The sequence below is a fragment of the Cherax quadricarinatus genome, chromosome 4 (assembly GCF_038502225.1).
Source record: "Cherax quadricarinatus isolate ZL_2023a chromosome 4, ASM3850222v1, whole genome shotgun sequence".
NCBI lineage: Eukaryota > Metazoa > Arthropoda > Malacostraca > Decapoda > Parastacidae > Cherax > Cherax quadricarinatus.
The window spans coordinates 68,387,203-68,407,543 of NC_091295.1; the positions used below are offsets into that span (position 1 = coordinate 68,387,203).

At 44.8% G+C, this 20,341-nt stretch overlaps 1 protein-coding gene across 1 annotated transcript in view; it reads right to left on the minus strand.

Moving 5' to 3' along the window:
- The window catches only part of LOC128684274 (transient receptor potential protein-like), a 25,095-nt gene extending 12,664 nt beyond the window's left edge, over nucleotides 1-12,431 (minus strand). The window contains exons 1-7 of the mRNA XM_070097249.1: nucleotides 11,752-12,431; nucleotides 10,906-11,107; nucleotides 4,343-4,513; nucleotides 2,552-2,786; nucleotides 2,078-2,230; nucleotides 1,333-1,585; nucleotides 68-201 (exon numbers count right to left, since the gene is read on the minus strand). Coding sequence (XP_069953350.1) covers nucleotides 68-201; nucleotides 1,333-1,585; nucleotides 2,078-2,230; nucleotides 2,552-2,786; nucleotides 4,343-4,513; nucleotides 10,906-11,107; nucleotides 11,752-11,882 — 1,279 coding nt within the window. The 5' untranslated portion in view covers nucleotides 11,883-12,431. The remainder of the gene's footprint in view (nucleotides 1-67; nucleotides 202-1,332; nucleotides 1,586-2,077; nucleotides 2,231-2,551; nucleotides 2,787-4,342; nucleotides 4,514-10,905; nucleotides 11,108-11,751) is intronic.
- Between the last annotated feature and the right edge of the window lie 7,910 nt (nucleotides 12,432-20,341).

The window sequence follows — 20,341 nt, forward strand, 5'->3', positions numbered from 1 at the left end:
AAAAAAAAAAAAGAGAGAGAGAGAGAGAGAGAGAGAGAGAGATGCAGACGACTACGCCAATACCTACCACAGCCAAATGCAAAGAGGACCAGCGTGTAGAGGAAGAAGAACTTGAGGATATCGAAGATCATTCTTCCAAGGGAGATCTGCAGAGGTCCCAGGTGTGGGTTCACGCTGAAGATGTGCACCAGTTTCAGGAAGCTGCCAGGGAGAGGTAATATCAAAGATGCGCTTGAGGAAGAGGATAGTGTTCGTAAGCTGTTGTGTTGGTGGTGGTGGTGGTGGTGGTGGTGGTGGTGGTGGTGGTGATGGTGGTGGTGGTGGTGGTGGTGGTGTGTTACTGACGGAGGCGCTGCAGTTGTCAAGGATGTATTATTAGTGGTTAGACTCCTAGGGTGTTAGGGGTTGTTTAGAAGTTCCTAAATACAATACCGTGACTGGAACAATACACAGAAAACACACACACAGGAGACAGAGACTTTTCGGTCCGACTCGGGCCATTAAGTAGTCACACATGCTTTTCTGAGTGCCTAGTTAATGGTCCAAGTCGGACCGAAACGTCGGCCTAAGTTTCGGTCTCCCATGAGCTGTTACCTGTGAGGTTAAAGAGTGTGAGAATCAACAAAGATTACGAATAACAGATCGTGTTAGTAAATGTCGCCTCATAGCGAAATATTTACATGAAGCAGCGCCATTACTTCACACGTAAATAAGACACACAACGCCGGATATGGCATTTTATTGTGACTACGTTTCGCCCGCCAGGGACTTCAATTGGTAAAGAACAGAAAGGCACAATACCGTGACTGAAACAACACACAAATAACCCTCACATAGGTCCAAGTCGGACCAAAACGTCGTCATAAGCTCCTCTTTCCTGATGTGGATTAGTAAAGTCCCCCTAGTGGACGAAATGTCTTCAATATAAAATGCCATAACCCTTAATGTCTGATTTATTTACATACTGTCGGTATACTCAGCTATTGTATTTATTGCCCTCGTCCCACGTCACTCTTAGGTTCATACAGAGGTTAGATAAACATGCAAAATAACCACAGTGAAAAGATAGTGAGATTCCAAGCGCTTTCGTTATTTCTTTTGTTATTTCGTGGTAATGTGAGAAATCACGAAAGCTCTTGGAATTTCACTGTTTTTTCATTGTTGTTATTTTACTGCGATTTTATTTCTTAGATAAATATGAGAGAGAAAAGGGTTGGATTTGAGAATACTTGCTAAGTATAGGCCAGTAGGCCTACGGCAACTTTCCTTCATTCCTTCATCTCCCACATCACCCATATCATTTCCCCCTCAGCATCACTTCCATCATCTCACCTGAAGATCATGGCTGCACCAAAGCATCCTTCGGAGATGAGGAGTGGGTCGTAGGGATCCCAAGCTTCACGAGGGTAGTATGGCCAGATCCCATTCCAAAGATCCTTCTGTACCAGGAAGATGGATGTGGCTCGCATCAGGAGCCACGTCATGAAGAACATGTTGGTGATGTAATCGATGATGTTCCACAGGTCCTTGACGTACTCTAGCAGACCATCAGACCACAGGGATTTGATCTCAGACCATATGAGACCTGCAGGAGTCGGTTGATAACGTTATAGCACTTTCAAGTGTGATGTTTTTCAGTTGCAAGAGCCGGTGACTGCAAAGAAAGTCACTTGTTTCTGAAGACATCTGCTTGTGATCGTCTCAGCGACTTTACCATTAAATGCTTAACAATTTGCAGACAGGCGAAGTTATTTACAAACATTATCTCTCCTGTCCACAGCAGGATTCGAACCTACAACTCTGCATCAAAGTACTTATGCCACTTGGCCAGATTTAAGTGAGAAGATCACAGCGAAGTATAACTTTACAGAGTTATTGTGACTTCCAGTGAAGGGAAGAATAAAAAAAAAAATACGTCATGTTCTCAGCGTAGAGCAAAATATAATCAATGAAGAGTCCTACACTGATGGCCGAAAAAAAAAAAAAATTGCCATGCACGTCAAAAATATTTGAAAACGCAAATGTGGTATCATTTGGTAGAAGTTTAAGTCAGCACAAAGAACACAGTACGACTTACTGAAGATGTACATGATGATAGCCAGCTCGAAAAAGCCTGGAAAGGAGCCTCTCTCCTTCAGCTTCCAGTCTTCAAGGACGGAGTGAAGCCAAGCATTGCCGAACCACTCGATGAACATGTATTCGATCCTCTGAGAAGCCAACGCTAGCAGCACTAGGTTGTCGGAGGGAAAGAGAGAGAGAAATTGAAAATCAACTGAGACTTCATATCTGGTTGCAGTAAAAGTAGTATAAAGTAAAGCAACGCTGCTGACTACGTCTGATCACAAAAAAAAAATATTTGAGCCTTTGTTGCTTGTTGTATTAGCACTTGCTCGTTTGCTTGTTACAAGGTAATTAGTGCTTAAAAATTTACGCCACAACAGCAGTTTTAATGTCTACATGTAACCGTGTTTATTTAAACCAGTCATTCCCCTCCGGGGTTAAAAATCCGAACGAAATCTTATCTTATCTTATCTTATCTCTCTAGACTCACTGAGGAACAGCATGTAGGAGGCGCAGTGGGTGATGAACTTGACGAAAGGTTTCTTGATAAATTTGCCCTTGCTGGAACTGGGGCAGAAGATATACGCGAAGGAGAGTACTGGGAACATGCAGGCCAGCTTGGCCACCTCCACACATTGTCCTGTGAGGTCCTTGCGACGGAACCCTGGCAGACCGTCGTACCAGATAGCACCCAGCAGCTGCTGAACGTTCGGGTGAGCCACGAACTGGAGACACGGAGAAGCATTAGAAATATAGATATATATATATATATATATATATATATATATATATATATATATACATATATATATATATATATATATATATATATATATATATATATATATATATATATATATATATATATATATATATATGTCATATTTCTATTCACCAGTTTAGAAATTTTATTGATGTCTTGTACAAATATATTTAGAGTCTGCATGATAAATATTAGTCACATAATAGAGAAAGATTTGTGTAATAACTGATTACAAATCAAACTTTTGTATGTCAAGTGGAAGTTAATCCTCTGACAAATTATAATTATTCTGATCTCAACACCAGATTAATCGTATAAGATATATTAAACCGAAATTCATAAGACAGCAGAAGTATCAAGGTGTGCGACTCACTAGCACACGACTAGGGGTCGTGTACTAGTGAGATGCTGTCTAGTCAAAGACCAGGTCGACACAGTATGCCGTGCTGACACCAGCAGGGCAGAGAAGTTTCACTCGGTTCTGGAACAGGGTGAGTCTCGATCAAAAACTAAGTCGTCTCAATAGTTAGGATGCAATAGCAAACGCCTTCGTGAGTTTACACCAAACAACACAGAATTAGTGCCCAAAACATTAAACATAAGTTTAATATATGCAACTTACAGGACCCCAATGGAAATAAGTCACTTTCTTTGGCTTTTTTGGGTTATCCCAGGTTCTCTACACATATACTGCTATGTATGATAATCTATGTAACTGTATTTGTGTATACCTGAATAAATTTACTTCAACACACAGACTCTCCACACAGAACAAATGAATATTAAAACTAAGGCACAAACTGTACCACACTGGCCATGTCCAAAATACACAGCAGTGCTGACACCTCTCTCAGACTACGTTCACACAAGAAGAGCGTCTGAATCCACGATGACAACGTTTTATGTATACCCAGAATGAAGTTTATAGTAGCAACACTTCCTCTCAGACTTATCTTACTATACAGTACTGCAAAACTGGAAAATATTAAGAATACTGTAGATTATACAACAGATGTCAATACATTCTCTCAAATGTCAGTCGATGACAAGGCGTTCTTGTGAAAATAACAGTTCTGACAATATACATTAATAATTAAGCACTAAGCAAACAGGTGTACACATGTACGTCACAACTCTGCAGTAAATAAGTGTACACATGTACGTTACAACTCTGCAGTAAACAAGTGTACACATGTACGTTACAACTCTACAGTAATCAAGTGTACGCATGTACGTTACAAGTCTGCAGTAAACAGGTGTACACATGTACGTTACAACTCTACAGCTGCTGGAACTATGCACAGCTGACAGACACGTTGCGAAATGTAAACAAGACGATGTTTCAATCCGTTCTTGACCATTACCAAGCCACTCGCCAGTTAATATAGGTCTCGGATGAACCGAAACGTCGTCTTTCTTCCATTAGGTCTGTGTAAACTACTAGAATCTAGTAACTAGATAATGGTTTAACTAGGTAAATGCCTCTTTATTACAGACAAACAACAGAAGCAAACTCACGGATTTTTGCGAGAACTTAATAGCCATCTTGAGTCTTTCCAAAGAGTTGACTTCTCCCTCCTCCCAGACGGGGCCTTCAGGGTCATAGTTGAGCATGATGGAGAGTTCTGTCCTTGACCTGGTCTGGTCAAGCAGCTCGGTGCCAAACTTCATCACCTTCTGACGGAGTTCCTGAGGGAATGGAAGGAGAGAGATGATCTTGTAGTCAAGAAGGGCAGGGAGAGAGATAATCTTGTAGTCAGGGAGGGCAGGGAAAGAGATGATCTTGTAGTCAGGGAGGGCAGGGAGAGAGATGATCATGTAGTCAAGGAGGGAAGGGAGAGAGACGATCTTGTAGTCAGGGAGAGCAGGGAGAGAGATGAGCTTGTAGTCAGGGAGGGCAGGGAGAGAGACGATCTTGTAGTCAGGGAGGGGAGGGAGAGAGATGATCTTGTAGTCAGGGAGGGCAGGGAGAAAGATGATCTTGTAGTCAGGGAGGGCAGGGAGAGATATAACCAGTGTGTTTGGTGACTCTTGCAGTGCGGGGTTCAATTGATAAACGTCTTCGGAGGCTTTACTTTATTTGCAAAGTCGAGGTGGGTACACAGGCTTGTGTGTTGAGGACCAGCGTCCCACTGACCTGGGCAGGCCGAGAGAGGGCAGCGCCTGAGTGCCACGAAATATGAACTAAGCTGGCAGACAACATAAGCTGTCTGTGCAGACAGTACAGGCTGTCTACATTTGCTCGGCCACCTACCTCGCATCGTCCAGACGCGACAATACTGGTGGTAAAAAAAAAGCTTGGTCTCTCTCTTGTAGGAACAGGGCACAGAACACAAAATAAAAATATGTATATACATATGGACATGGAAAAAAAAACTTTCTACAGGGAGGGAAAAAAAAACATGTGGGATGTGCGAAACATCGTGGTCACAGGTAGTGAGCATCGATGGACATCACTGCACGCCTTCCTGTGTCTGGACAGATACTGCAACACAGGAGACATCGCTGCGGCTGAGCTGTGATGTAACGGGTTACGGTCTCCTCTAGAACGGTGAAGCAGTCATTGTAGGAGTCACTGCAGGTTTCACTCAACCTGGGGCACGACATGCTGGTGCCCTCGAGTGAGGCATCGACAAAACTCGGCAACTGGGCAGGACTTCTGGCAAGCGACTCAGGAGGACACTTCTTGACTGGTACTGTCACTGAGCTGTCACTGCCGGCGAGTGTGGAGTGAGTCGTGGAGTGAGTTGTGGTAGAGACGACTGGGCAAAACATCTGGGAGTCGTAACATCATACACCAGACTGCAGTGAGCGAGCTAGCAGTCAAAGTGACATCATCTTTGTGCAGGAGTTCACTGAAGCTTATTACACGAGGCTGAAACACCGCCTGCCGACAGGGCTAACTGCGGCTTGACGAGTGTCATTCTCTCGGCAGTTGGAGTTATAGCAGAGGTTAGTCTAAGCACCCCCAGACTTCTTTCTCTACATATAACTGCACTCTGAAGGTCTGGAGGTGAAGTGAAACAAATATCAATGGGAATTGTAGCAGGTACGATTCTGCAGAGCATCTATGAGCGACGAGCATAAGAGCTTTCTGTACAAATGGGCTCATACGCTCAGGCTGACTAATATCAGCTGTCAAACACAGTGGTCACACCGGGTGACAGGCAACAAAGAGCTACACAGGGGTCTGGCCGCAGACCTGTGGTCGACACACAGCTGGGCTCGAGATCACACAGGACACATGGAAACTTTACACACACCCATGGTACATGCAGTACAACATGGCTTAAACTAGCAAATGATGCTTTTCTGTGCACAAAAATGACACTAAGCCATACACTGACTGAGAGGAATTAATACGACATATGTCTTCTCTCAATCTTCTCGATAATACTGACATAATTACTGAAACACTCGATGTGACATCATGTGATGTCAGGAGTGACGTCATCAGCACTGTGACGTCGTGCAGCAGCATCGGTAACTCATGTGGCTCGTAGATCCACGTGGCTTCGTCCACACCCCATGTGGCGTCGTGATCCACGTGGTATCGTGATCTACGTGGCATACTGATCCACATGGGTTGCTGATCCATGTGGCTTGCTGATCCATGTGGCTTGCTGATCCACATGGCTTGCTGATCCACGTGGCTTGCTGATCCACGTGGCTTCGTCCACACCCCACGTGGCGTCGGGATCCACATGGCGTCGGGATCTATGTGGCATGCTGATCCACGCGGCTTGCTGATCCATGTGGCTTGCTGATCCACGTGGCTTCGAGTGGTTGGGCACTCGGATACACAGCTCTGGCAATCAGTTCACACAGAAAACAGCAGAAAACACAGCAGAGGGAGTGAACACATAGTGGTGGTAGGCGGGTGAGGTGTGAGTGAGGTAGGAACCGGTCACTTCCTCCTGTTCTCCCACAAACACGTGGAGAAACTCACTCTGGATGCAGAAATCACCACAAAACTCACCTCTGGCTTGCTGAAATAGCTGCACTGAGCTGAACAACAACAGCAGAATATACAAGTGACACTGAACACGTGACTTGAGAAACAGTGTGGGACGCTGTAGCATGGAGTTACTGGGACACTACTTATATTTCTCGAAGAAATTTGGGAAATGTCGGCCAAATCCTTCTTGTACCTGTGTCAGGATGCTGAAACGTGCAGACACGACATCAGGATAACTCGTTGAGAGACGGATGTTTCTAATGTAGGGTGATGAAGTGAACACAACTTCATTCTATTTCCTTCCTCTCTCCAGGCAAACACAACTTGCTGCGACTACTGCTTCCCACCATTTATAACCAGTTTGGTGACTCTTGCAGTGTGGGGTTCAATTGAGAAACGTCTTCGGAGGCTTTACTTTATTTGCAAAGTCGTGGTGGGTACACAGGCTTGTGTGTTAAGTGCCCATGGCCCAGGAGGGCCATGCCCACGAGGGAGAGAGCTAGTAGGACTGTTGACTGCTTCTAGGCCGCTGAGTGAGTGAGCGAGTGCGAGTGGGACCAGCGTCCCACTGACCTGGGCAGGCCGAGAGAGGGCAGCACCTGAGTGCCGCGAAATATGAACTAAGCTGGCAGACAGCATAAGCTGTCTGTACAGACAGTACAGGCTGTCTACAGAGAGACGATCTTGTAGTCAGGTAGGGCAAGGAGAGAAATGATCATGTAGTCAGGGAGGGGAGAGAGATGATCTTGTAGTCAGGGAGGGCAGGGAGAGAGATGATCTTGTAGTCAAGGAGGGCAGGGAGAGAGATGATCTTGTAATCAGGGAGGGCAGGGAGAGAGATGGTCATGTAGTCAGGGAGGGCAGGGAGAGAAATGATCATGTAGTCAGGGAGGGCAGGGAGAGAGATGATCTTGTAGTCAGGGAGGGCAGGGAGAGAGATGATCTTGTAGTCAGGGAGGGCAGGGAGAGAGATGATCTTGTGGTCAGGGAGGGCAAGGAGAGAAATGATTATGTAGTCAGGGAGGGGAGAGAGATGATCTTGTAGTCAGGGAGGGCAGGGAGAGAGATGATCTTGTAGTCAAGGAGGGCAGGGAGAGAGATGATCTTGTAATCAGGGAGGGCAGGGAGAGAGATGGTCATGTAGTCAGGGAGGGCAGGGAGAGAAATGATCATGTAGTCAGGGAGGGCAGGGAGAGAGATGATCTTGTAGTCAGGGAGGGCAGGGAGAGAGATGATCTTGTAGTCAGGGAGGGCAGGGAGAGAGATGATCTTGTGGTCAGGGAGGGCAGGGAGAGAGATGATCTTGTAGTCAGGGAGGGCAGGGAGAGAGATGATCTTGTGGTCAGGGAGGGCAAGGAGAGAGATGATCTTGTAGTCAGGGAAGGCAGGGAGAGAGATGATCTTGTAGTCAAGGAGGGCAGGGAGAGAGATGATCTTGTAGTCAGGGAGGGCAGGGAGAGAGATGATCTTGTAGTCAAGGAGGGCAGGGAGAGAGATGATCTTGTAGTCAGGGAGGGCAGGGAGAGAGATGATCTTGTAGTCAAGGAGGGCAGGGAGAGAGATGATCTTGTAGTCAGGGAGGGCAGGGAGAGATGATCTTGTAGTCAAGGAGGGCAGGGAGAGAGATGATCTTGTAGTCAGGGAGGGCAGGGAGAGAGATGATCTTGTAGTCAGGGAGGGCAGGGAGAGAGATGATCTTGTAGTCAAGGAGGGCAGGGAGAGAGATGATCTTGTAGTCAGGGAGGGCAGGGAGAGAGATGATCTTGTAGTCAGGGAGGGCAGGGAGAGAGATGATCTTGTAGTCAAGGAGGGCAGGGAGAGAGATGATCTTGTAGTCAGGGAGGGCAGGGAGAGAGATGATCTTGTAGTCAGGGAGGGCAGGGAGAGAGATGATCTTGTAGTCAGGGAGGGCAGGGAGAGAGATGATCTTGTAGTCAAGGAGGGCAGGGAGAGAGATGATCTTGTAGTCAGGGAGGGCAGGGAGAGAGATGATCTTGTAGTCAAGGAGGGCAGGGAGAGAGATGATCTTGTAGTCAGGGAGGGCAGGGAGAGAGATGATCTTGTAGTCAAGGAGGGCAGGGAGAGCGGTGATCTTGTAGTCAGGGAGGGCAGGGAGAGAGATGATCTTGTAGTCAAGGAGGGCAGGGAGAGAGATGATCTTGTAGTCAGGGAGGGCAGGGAGAGAGATGATCTTGTAGTCAGGGAGGGCAGGGAGAGAGATGATCTTGTAGTCAAGGAGGGCAGGGAGAGAGATGATCTTGTAGTCAGGGAGGGCAGGGAGAGAGATGATCTTGTAGTCAGGGAGGGCAGGGAGAGAGATGATCTTGTAGTCAAGGAGGGCAGGGAGAGAGATGATCTTGTAGTCAGGGAGGGCAGGGAGAGAGATGATCTTGTAGTCAGGGAGGGCAGGGAGAGAGATGATCTTGTAGTCAAGGAGGGCAGGGAGAGAGATGATCTTGTAGTCAGGGAGGGCAGGGAGAGAGATGATCTTGTAGTCAGGGAGGGCAGGGAGAGAGATGATCTTGTAGTCAAGGAGGGCAGGGAGAGAGATGATCTTGTAGTCAGGGAGGGCAGGGAGAGAGATGATCTTGTAGTCAAGGAGGGCAGGGAGAGAGATGATCTTGTAGTCAAGGAGGGCAGGGAGAGAGATGATCTTGTAGTCAGGGAGGGCAGGGAGAGAGATGATCTTGTAGTCAGGGAGGGCCGGGAGAGAGATGATCTTGTAGTCAAGGAGGGCAGGGAGAGAGATGATCTTGTAGTCAGGGAGGGCAGGGAGAGAGATGATCTTGTAGTCAAGGAGGGCAGGGAGAGAGATGATCTTGTAGTCAAGGAGGGCAGGGAGAGAGATGATCTTGTAGTCAGGGAGGGCAGGGAGAGAGATGATCTTGTAGTCAGGGAGGGCAGGGAGAGAGATGATCTTGTAGTCAAGGAGGGCAGGGAGAGAGATGATCTTGTAGTCAGGGAGGGCAGGGAGAGAGATGATCTTGTAGTCAGGGAGGGCAGGGAGAGAGATGATCTTGTAGTCAGGGAGGGCAGGGAGAGAGATGATCTTGTAGTCAGGGAGGGCAGGGAGAGAGATGATCTTGTAGTCAGGGAGGGCAGGGAGAGAGATGATCTTGTAGTCAGGGAGGGCAGGGAGAGAGATGATCTTGTAGTCAGGGAGGGCAGGGAGAGAGATGATCTTGTAGTCAGGGAGGGCAGGGAGAGAGATGATCTTGTAGTCAGGGAGGGCAGGGAGAGAGATGATCTTGTAGTCAGGGAGGGCAGGGAGAGAGATGATCTTGTAGTCAGGGAGGGCAGGGAGAGAGATGATCTTGTAGTCAGGGAGGGCAGGGAGAGAGATGATCTTGTAGTCAGGGAGGGCAGGGAGAGAGATGATCTTGTAGTCAAGGAGGGCAGGGAGAGAGATGATCTTGTAGTCAGGGAGGGCAGGGAGAGAGATGATCTTGTAGTCAAGGAGGGCAGGGAGAGAGATGATCTTGTAGTCAGGGAGGGCAGGGAGAGAGATGATCTTGTAGTCAGGGAGGGCAGGGAGAGAGATGATCTTGTAGTCAGGGAGGGCAGGGAGAGAGATGATCTTGTAGTCAGGGAGGGCAGGGAGAGAGATGATCTTGTAGTCAAGGAGAAGCTACTCAAAGAATTACCATCTTTCCAACATTACTTTCAATGCTACAATTATTGCCTCCACTACTACTAGTACTATTACTTTTAATAACGGCCATTATTGATACCACTACCACCACGACTGCTACCATTACTATTTTCATTGATGCCACCACTACCACACCACTACGTCAACTACCTCTACCAAAACCATTACTTCAACTACCAACATCACTACCGCTACTTCTTATACCACCACTACCACTCTTACTACCTCGCCACAACCACTACCCACAATATTCCAGTTGATACACACATTATACCAACACTACTATTACTACTACTACCACCACCTCCACTATTTCAGAAACCACCATCACCACCATTTCAAAGACTAACACTCCTAACTACTTTATCAACTACTACTACTACCGCCAATATCACAATTTCAGCTACCACTGCTTAAGCTACCACCACCACCACTGCCTCATCTGCTATCATCAACACAACAACCACTTACATTATACTCCTGCTTGAACTCGTGTTCCATGCCCTGGAGTCTGGCAAGCTCTCCAGAGAGCTCAAAGGCAGTGCGTATGGGGTCTTTAGAAGAGAGAGCGATGAGGGAGGGTGAAGCCAGAGCCTTGTACGCGTTGATTCTTGAGAGGGAGTGACGCAGCGAATCCTCTTCAGTGGAAATCAAACACTCGTCACACCCACATCTACAGCAGGAGCAGCAGATCCAGGAGCAACAAGAGCACCAGCAGAATCAGGAGCCCCCAGCAGCAGAAGCAGCAGGGGCAGGAGCAGCCCCATCACCAGCAGCCGTAGTCGGCGCAACAGAAGCAACGTCAGAATTGCAAGGAATCAGAATTAGTATTATCAGTACTGCTTGTTGTAATTATTTTTGCAGCGGTAGTAGTAGTAGTAGTAGTAGTAGTAGTAGTAGTAGTAGTAGTAGTAGTAGTAGTAGTAGTAGTACTCATACTTGTAACGGTGGTACTGGATAGTGTAATAGAGACAGCAGTAGTACTATCAGTGATCTGTTTAATTTCCAAAGAACTGAGACTATCCAGTTATTGAGAACTTTCAACATGCCGAGTTACTACTACCATTACTATCTTCCTACTATTACGAAAAATTTACTGTCATTTTGCAGAAACTATCATTACTGTAGAAACTAAGGTAAAGCAATTCATAATAACTTTTTTTGCATGTTACACAAGTCAGTTCCACAATTCGCTTCCACACGAGAGGGTAAATATCCCTACCACTGAGGCGAATGTTTGATTCTTAACTAGGCAAGCACTTTGGGGTGAGGGGGGTTAGGGGGTGGCACCCTGTGGGGCATGGGCATTTTGCTCACCTGATGTCATGTGGCATGGGCAGGGATGCTCCACGGTCCAACAGTAATTTTAGGATCTCGTAGTGGTTATGGTGGGCAGCCAGGATAATAGGTGTGATATCCTTAGTGAACGTGGCCGTCTCCCGTGACATGCTTTCCCAGCTCTGGTGGGTTGCAGGGTGGGTGGCAGGGTGGGTGGCAGGGTGGGTGGCAGGGAGGGTGGCAGGGTGTCAGGCAGAGGTGAAGGCAGGATTGCACGAATGAAAAGAAGAATGAAGAATACTGTAAATTCCATCACACATGTGGAAACGAGTGAGACAGTAGAGGATGAGACAGATTCTTTCATGTATGTGAACAGTTAAAGCATAAGGAAGGCTCGACCCTCCGTCCTTTGAGGTGGGACTAAGACTGTCGCTCCCGAGACGAGAGATGACGTTCGATGATGCAAAGTAAACATTTAGTGAAGGTAATGAGATGAGGATTTAAATTACTGTTATGCCAGCTGAAGCCTCGCTTAGTTACACACACACACACACACACACACACACACACACACACACACACACACACACACACACACACACAGGGATTGTAAAAAAGAACTTTCAGTCTTAACAGATGACCTTGACTTGACAATTTGAAGTAACGTAATAAATAATGCAAATTGCAACGCCTCGTCTCAACATCCTGACGACACTGTATACAGCTAGTGTGAAGGCTTACTCAGCCCTGTAACAACTTCAGACAGTATTACCAAGGCTGGCTCCTCCTCAGGAAAATTAATGAATAGAAAAAGAACAAAAACTGACAAACATAAACACTTTATTATTTAGAAAATATAAAATATAAAACACTTAAATATGAAATATTAATCCTACCTTAAAGAAAATGAAAAATGAAAAATATAAATGATATCTGAATTCAACGCTAATATATATATATATAAAACTTGGGTGTCTGGTGTTGGTGACACTGCGTGTTGTTGAAATCGTAGCCGTTGCCGATGATGGAGGGGGGGGGGTCGCAGGTGTTGATGACAACCCACCGGCTCGTTCTTCACAGATTTTCTAGCCGTCAATAATCCGTCCAGATGACAGGAAAGCAGGTTTTTTTTCCACTGCAATGATGAGGGGTTATATCCTGCTACTTGCATACACAAACAGGTAAGTGGATCAGAATTTGGGACGCCTCAGAACGTTAGTCCGTCTCCTTCAATTTCTACTCGTTGATTAGCAGGTGACCCTCTCTGTCCTTTCAAGCTGTAAAGAGAGACAGATTACCCACTGCTTAAGAAATCACTCTCCATGATAAGTACAATACCTAAAAGATGTGGTGATTATTAAAACATTTTAACCTATCAAGACTGAAAGGACTAAGTTAATTATTGGTCAGAATTGAAGCTTTCAACCAATAAGTCCACTAAAATATGATCAGGCATGTACTTACAGTAGTGTTGGGAGCTGTGAGTCAAGTGATTTACTGTTTGACCAGAGCCCCACACGTCACCTTTTGGGAGTGGGGGAGGAAGGGAGGGGAAGGGATAGCGGGAGCTAGACTGACCCTACCTTAACAAGCAGCCGGCAATCAAACTATCACTTTCGGGGAGGGGGAAAAAGGGGGGGGGGAATAGCGGGAGCTGGACTTACCCTACCTTAACAAGTAGCCGGCAATGAAACTATTGTTACTATATACTCCCTCGCTACTCCTATCTATTGAACTTTTCCCTCACACTCCCCCATACCAAGACTTATAGTCAAGGAGTATAAGAAGAATAGGCGAGGAAAAAGTTCTAACATGTGGAAGTCGCGTAAGGCAACAAATCTTCTACTGACTGTCACGACTTAACCAGTCAGAGAAATAATTGGATGAACCATTGATATACACAATATGGAACTTAAAAGCCTGGAGTGCCAATGTCCACCTCAAGAGGCGACTGTTGGTTCCCTTAAAAGTTTCTAGGTATATCAAAGGTTTGTGGTCCGTTTCTAAAATGAATTCTTTTCCCAGCAAATAAAATTTAAGTTTGGAGATACCCCACACAAGGGCCAAACATTCCTTTTCTATGGTGGAGTATCTCGTTTCTGCGGGAAGGAGTTTCCGGCTTAGGAAGCATACAGGGAAGGGAGTACCATCATGGTATTGTAGTAACACTGCACCTAAGCCAGTATTGGAGGCATCAGTTCTTAAACAAAATGTTTTATTAATATCTGGAATCTTAAGTATAGGGTCTTTCGAAAAGATACTTTTAATCTCATTAAACTTTTCCCGAGCTACGTTGGAAAGTTCAAGAGGTTCCTTCACAGACTTTTTAAGGAAGTCGGATAAGATGCCTGTAAGATCAGTAAGGTTCGGGATAAACCGTGCATAAAAATTTACAGAACCAAGAAAGCTACGCATGAGCTTCTTGGTTTTGGGGAATTTAAATTCTAATAAAGCTTTGATCTTACTGGGGAGAGGCTGCAGAGAGTTATTAGAAAGTATCAGTCCAAGATATCTAATCTTGTTATACCCAAGGAAGCATTTCTTCGGCTTGGCAGTGAGGCCATGTGAGCGTAACCTACGCAAAACTGATGTTAATGTTTGGATATGTTCGCCCCACGTGGATGTCATTACGTAAATGTTATCAAAATAAACTGAAACATTTGGCATATTACCCAAGACCTTTCTCATCAGTCTCACGTAGGTAGCACAGGCAGTTACCAAACCGAAGGGCATAGTTCTATATTGCATCAGTCCTTGGTGTGTAGGAAAAGCGGTGTACTGCTTAGAAGAAGGATCTAACATTACTTGATGATATGCCTGCGCAATATCAATCTCTGAAAAGAAGGAAGAGTCATAAAATTTGTGTAGATCGCTATCTATTAAGGGCATAGGCTCAGCATCCCACCGAGTTATAGCATTAAGGCCTCTGAAGTCAATAGCAAGTCTATATGAATTATCCTCCTTCTTAACCATGACTACTGGTGAGCAATATGCAGATACTGAAGGTTCAATGATCTTTAGTTTTAATAATTTGTCTACCTCTCGGTCAAATGCATCCCTAAGGTGAACTGGAACTGGGTATAATTTTCGTTTGATAGGATTGTCCGTCACTAAGTCAATCTTATGGACTACCGTGGAGGTAACACCTGGAATATCAGTAAAGACGTCTGAAAAGTTACTCACACATTGAAGTAGTTCATGTCTCTTATGGTCATCCAAAGATTCATTAATATTAATGTTGGTTGCGCCCGAGTGGTCAAGAGTCACCAAGTCATGTAGTTCTTCATCATAGTCTAAGTTAGAGGTGTCAATTACGCACACCTTACATTCTTCAGTTGTTTTATCAAGTTCGTGTGGAAAAACTAAGTCAAAGTTATTAAGGCAGTTAACCGAATTTCTTCGGTAATATTTCTTAAGGATGTTGATATGATAAAGCTTAGGTTTCCCCTTGACTTCTATGAGGTAGTCAACTTTCCCACAAATTTTTAATACTTTATATGGACCTTTCCATGCTACTAATAATTTATTTGACTTGATAGGCAAAAGTACCAGAACTTCATCTCCTACTTTAAAACTTCTCCTCTGACTTTTGGAATCAAAATAGGTTTTGTACTGGTCCATTGACAAGCTTAAGTTTTTCGAAACTATGTCAGAGGTCTCCTCAAGTTTGGATCTAAGGTCAAGGAGAAACTGATAAGAAGACTGAACCTCAGCCTTTACGTCCTCATTAGTCCATAAGTCATGAAGGATGGACAATGGGCCTCTGGCCTGTCTACCATAGAGAAGTTCAAAAGGTGAAAACCCCAAAGAGTCACTGGGAACTTCCCTCATGGCAAACAAAGCACAGGGTAGGTAACGATGCCACTCCTTAGGTTTAAGGGAGCAAAGTTTCCTTAAAATGGACTTGAGAATCGAATGCTGGCGCTCAATCCTCCCATTACAGCTGGGATGATAGGGTGTGGTGAAGAGAGGCTTCACTCCCAGAAGTTGGTATAGATGTTGCATTAAGTCAGATGTGAATTGTGTCCCACGGTCAGACAAAATTTCTCTAGGGATGCCCACTCTGGAGAAGATGGACAAAAGGGCTTCAGCCACCTCTGTAGTAGTTATGGTCTTTAAGGGAACGGCTTCAGGGAAACTCGAAGCATAATCAACTAATGTTAATATATATCTATGTCCCCCAGATGAAAGTGGAGATAAAGGACCAACGATGTCAATAGCTACTCTTTCAAAGGGTACCGTAAAGACTGGCATTTTGACCATAGGTACTCGCCTGGTACCTCGGGAGGATGACAGTTGGCAAACTTTACACGATCTACAATAGGTAGTGACATCTGAGGACATTTTTGGCCAAAAATAGGTTTCCCTAATTTTATTTAAGGTTTTACGATGCGAGAAATGTCCGGCCACTGGCAGGTCATGAGCCATTTTAAGAACAGTCTCTCTGCATTGACTTGGAACAACTAAGATGGAATAGTCTATCTCATCTGAATTTAATTTGAATACTGACTTGTACAAGATACCTTTTATATATTCAAATTTATATGAAAAGTTTTTCCTTTGGATAACTTGATTTTGTTTAGCGGCATTATGGCAATTCTGAAGAGAAGGGCAATTACGTTGTAAATTGACAAAGGAGTCCTTCGATATATCTAAAGGCTTAAAGTCGATGGATAGTAGGAGAAGCCTGGGCTTTGGTCTGAGCCCTAGTCAAGACATTTATGGTATCGGAGGTGATATCTTCACTTTCATCTAACAAGTGAACCGGTGATCCTACTACCTCGCTTTCGAGAGTAGCATCACTGGTTTTTAATCCCACATGAATCTCGCGAGACATTGTCTCATCTGAACTTTCGAGGGGCTTCTCTGACTCTACAGGAAGAGGATCTGAAAAGCTTATGTCCACCTTTGGTGATGAAAGGTCAACCTCAGAAGGAAGAATGGCACCTTTTACATTACCTATTAGTACGGAGCAAGAAGTGATGGGAGCTAGTACGGCTTCAGACCAACCTGTGAACCATTTAGACCTAATGTAACAACGGATGGTAGGAAAAGTGTCCGTACGGCCCAAGTAGTCTGAAAGTATAGCAGAGGAATGAGTTTCTTTAAGGTTAGGGAACAGCTTATCAGAAATGACTATACATGTGCATCCAGTGTCTCGTAAAATGGTAGATACATTAAGTCCATTAACTGTTCCTGAACAGAAGGGTGCTTGGTCATTACAGTCTTTAAAACATCTTCCAACTTTTTGGACCTTCTTAGAAGGACAATCTGGACGTTTATGTCCCTTAACACCACACAAATGACAAACAGGAATAAAAGAAGTCATTTTACTTTCCACTAGAGGCTTTGATTTCTTAAGGTCTGATGAACCCTTGCCCTTAGGGTTCGATCCCTTTAGGTCTTTATAGGAATTGTGAGCCTCAGCATACAGGTCAGCAGCCTCAGCAACTTCCTCAGCTTTAATCAGGTTACGTTCTCTGATGAATGTTCGTATCTGGTGAGGAAGAGCTGTCAGGAACTGGTCAGCAACCATGAAGTCTCTAAGAGATTCATAACTGTGATCAATTCCTGAACTCTCTATCCAAAAGTCGAACAAACGAAAGAGTGTTACTTGTAACTGCTGAAAGTTTTGGCCAGGCTGTAAGGTGGCATACCTGAAATCTTTCCTGTAAGAATTTGTGGTTTTTTGATATGCTTTAAGGATTGCCTTCTTCAGTAGGTTATAATTACATATGATATCCTGCGACAAAGTTGCATAGATATTCAAAGCTGTACCAGAAAATAACATTCCTAACCTGGTAGCCCAGGTGTCAGCAGGCCATTCACAGAGGGTAGCGGTATTTTCAAACCTGATAATGTATGAAGTAATGTCTTCACCCTCTGTGAAGGGAGGTAAATTAGGTGTTGGAATATGTGCACTAGCTGCATGATGTTCAATTACTCCTTCCTCTAATTGTTGTTGTGTAAGAGTTAACTTTTTATTCTCTAATTCAAGGCGAGCTTTTTCGAGCTCGCGATCCTTTTCTCTCTCTATTAACTCGAGTTCTCTAGCTTTTTCCTCACGTTCTCTAGCTTTTTCCTCACGTTCTCTAGCTTTTTCCTCAACTTCTCTATCCTTTGCTCTTTCCTCAAGTTCTCTTAATTTAACTTGTTCTTCACGTACTCTAGCTCTCTCCTCACGATCAAGTCTATCACGCTCCTTTTTGTCTTCTCTCTCTCTTTCTGTCTTTCTTGGATTTCTCTCTCAATTCTCTCTCTCTCCTTTTTCTCTTCTCTTTCGATTCTCTCTCTCTCCTTTTCTTCTTCTCTTTCCCTTTCTGTCTTTCTTCTCTCTCAATTCTCTCTCTTTCAAGTCTTTCCTGGATCTTAGCACTAATGAAAGATTCTAAATTTTTCCCTGTTATTCCTAACTTACTTCCAGCGTTCATCCAAAACTGGTATTCCTCCATACTTGCAAGAATAACTTAAACTATCAGGGGAAATGAAATGGGTATTAAAGAAAATGGAGGGTTCAATTCCTGCTCCACTCAAACTGTAAATAAACCAGAGGGCTCGATCCCTGCTTCAATTAAACAATATGTATTAATGAAAACGAAGGGTTCTATGCCGGCTCCGAGCAAACAGTAAGTAGAATGGGGTCACTTGACCATCCAATCTTCTCACCAACAAATCAAGAGTGTCCTACGACAGTTCCCTTGATAAAATAAAGAGCTCAATGAAACAAATTGTCACTGGAAAATCTCGGGTCCCTAGAGTCTAATCCTCCAAAGTGTTTCAAGCTCGAACAAAAAGGTGGCAGAATTAAATATTATATCCTGCCTGACTTGACTTACAATAAATTGAGACTATAACAATCACCAAATCTTTTAAATACCTGTACTGTAGTCCTACCATAGAGAATGATTACTCATGGCTGGTGGTAACCATCTGTGGTATGCGGCGTTGAAGTTCCAATGGTAGATTCGAGATGGAGTTGAATCTTGATTCAGTCGAGTTGATCCTGGCAAGGTCGCCACTTGTGAAGGCTTACTCAGCCCTGTAACAACTTCAGACAGTATTACCAAGGCTGGCTCCTCCTCAGGAAAATTAATGAATAGAAAAAGAACAAAAACTGACAAACATAAACACTTTATTATTTAGAAAATATAAAATATAAAACACTTAAATATGAAATATTAATCCTACCTTAAAGAAAATGAAAAATGAAAAATATAAATGATATCTGAATTCAACGCTAATATATATATATATATATATATATATAATATATATATATATATATATATATATATATATATATATATATATATATATATATATATATAAAACTTGGGTGTCTGGTGTTGGTGACACTGCGTGTTGTTGAAATCGTAGCCGTTGCCGATGATGGGGGGGGGGTCGCAGGTGTTGATGACAACCCACCGGCTCGTTCTTCACAGATTTTCTAGCCGTCAATAATCCGTCCAGATGACAGGAAAGCAGGTTTTTTTTCCACTGCAATGATGAGGGGTTATATCCTGCTACTTGCATACACAAACAGGTAAGTGGATCAGAATTTGGGACGCCTCAGAACGTTAGTCCGTCTCCTTCAATTTCTACTCGTTGATTAGCAGGTGACCCTCTCTGTCCTTTCAAGCTGTAAAGAGAGACAGATTACCCACTGCTTAAGAAATCACTCTCCATGATAAGTACAATACCTAAAAGATGTGGTGATTATTAAAACATTTTAACCTATCAAGACTGAAAGGACTAAGTTAATTATTGGTCAAAAGTGAAGCTTTCAACCAATAAGTCCACTAAAATATGATCAGGCGTGTACTTACAGTAGTGTTGGGAGCTGTGAGTCGAGTGATTTACTGTTTGACCGGAGCCCCACACGTCACCTTTCGGGGGGGGGGGAAGAAGGGAGGGGAAGGGATAGCGGGAGCTAGACTGACCCTACCTTAACAAGCAGCCGGCAAACAAACTATCACTTTCGGGGAGGGGGAAAAAGGGGGGGGGGGGGAATAGGGGGGGAATAGAGGGAGCTGGACTTACCCTACCTTAACAAGTAGCCAGCAATGAAACTATTGTTACTATATACTCCCTCGCTACTCCTATCTATTGAACTTTTCCCTCTAAGAACTTCCTCTCGGCCTGCGTCAGAACTATATCTGCAGGGGACTCCACCTCCGAGTGCTGCAAATACAACAAATACACGTGAACAAATAAACACATGAGTAGTGGTGATTTCTACAGAGCGGTCTCTTCTACAGAGCAGTCCATTTCCTGAGCGGTCTCTTCTACAGAGCGGTCTCCCACGGTACGGTCTCCACGGTACGGTCTCCTCTGAGCTGACTCCTTTTCACACCTTTATGCTAATGACCTCGCCCTCAACCCCCACCCACGACCCCCTACCCACGACTCCCACCCACGACCCCCACCCACGACCCCCACCCACGACCCCCACCCACGACCCCCCACCCCCGCCCCCACCCACGACCCCCACCCACGACCCCTACTCACGACCCCCACCCATGACCCCACCCACGACCCCCACCCATGACACCACCCATGACCCCACCCACGACCCCCCACCCACGCCCCCACCCACGACCCCCACCCACGACCCCTACCCACGACCCCC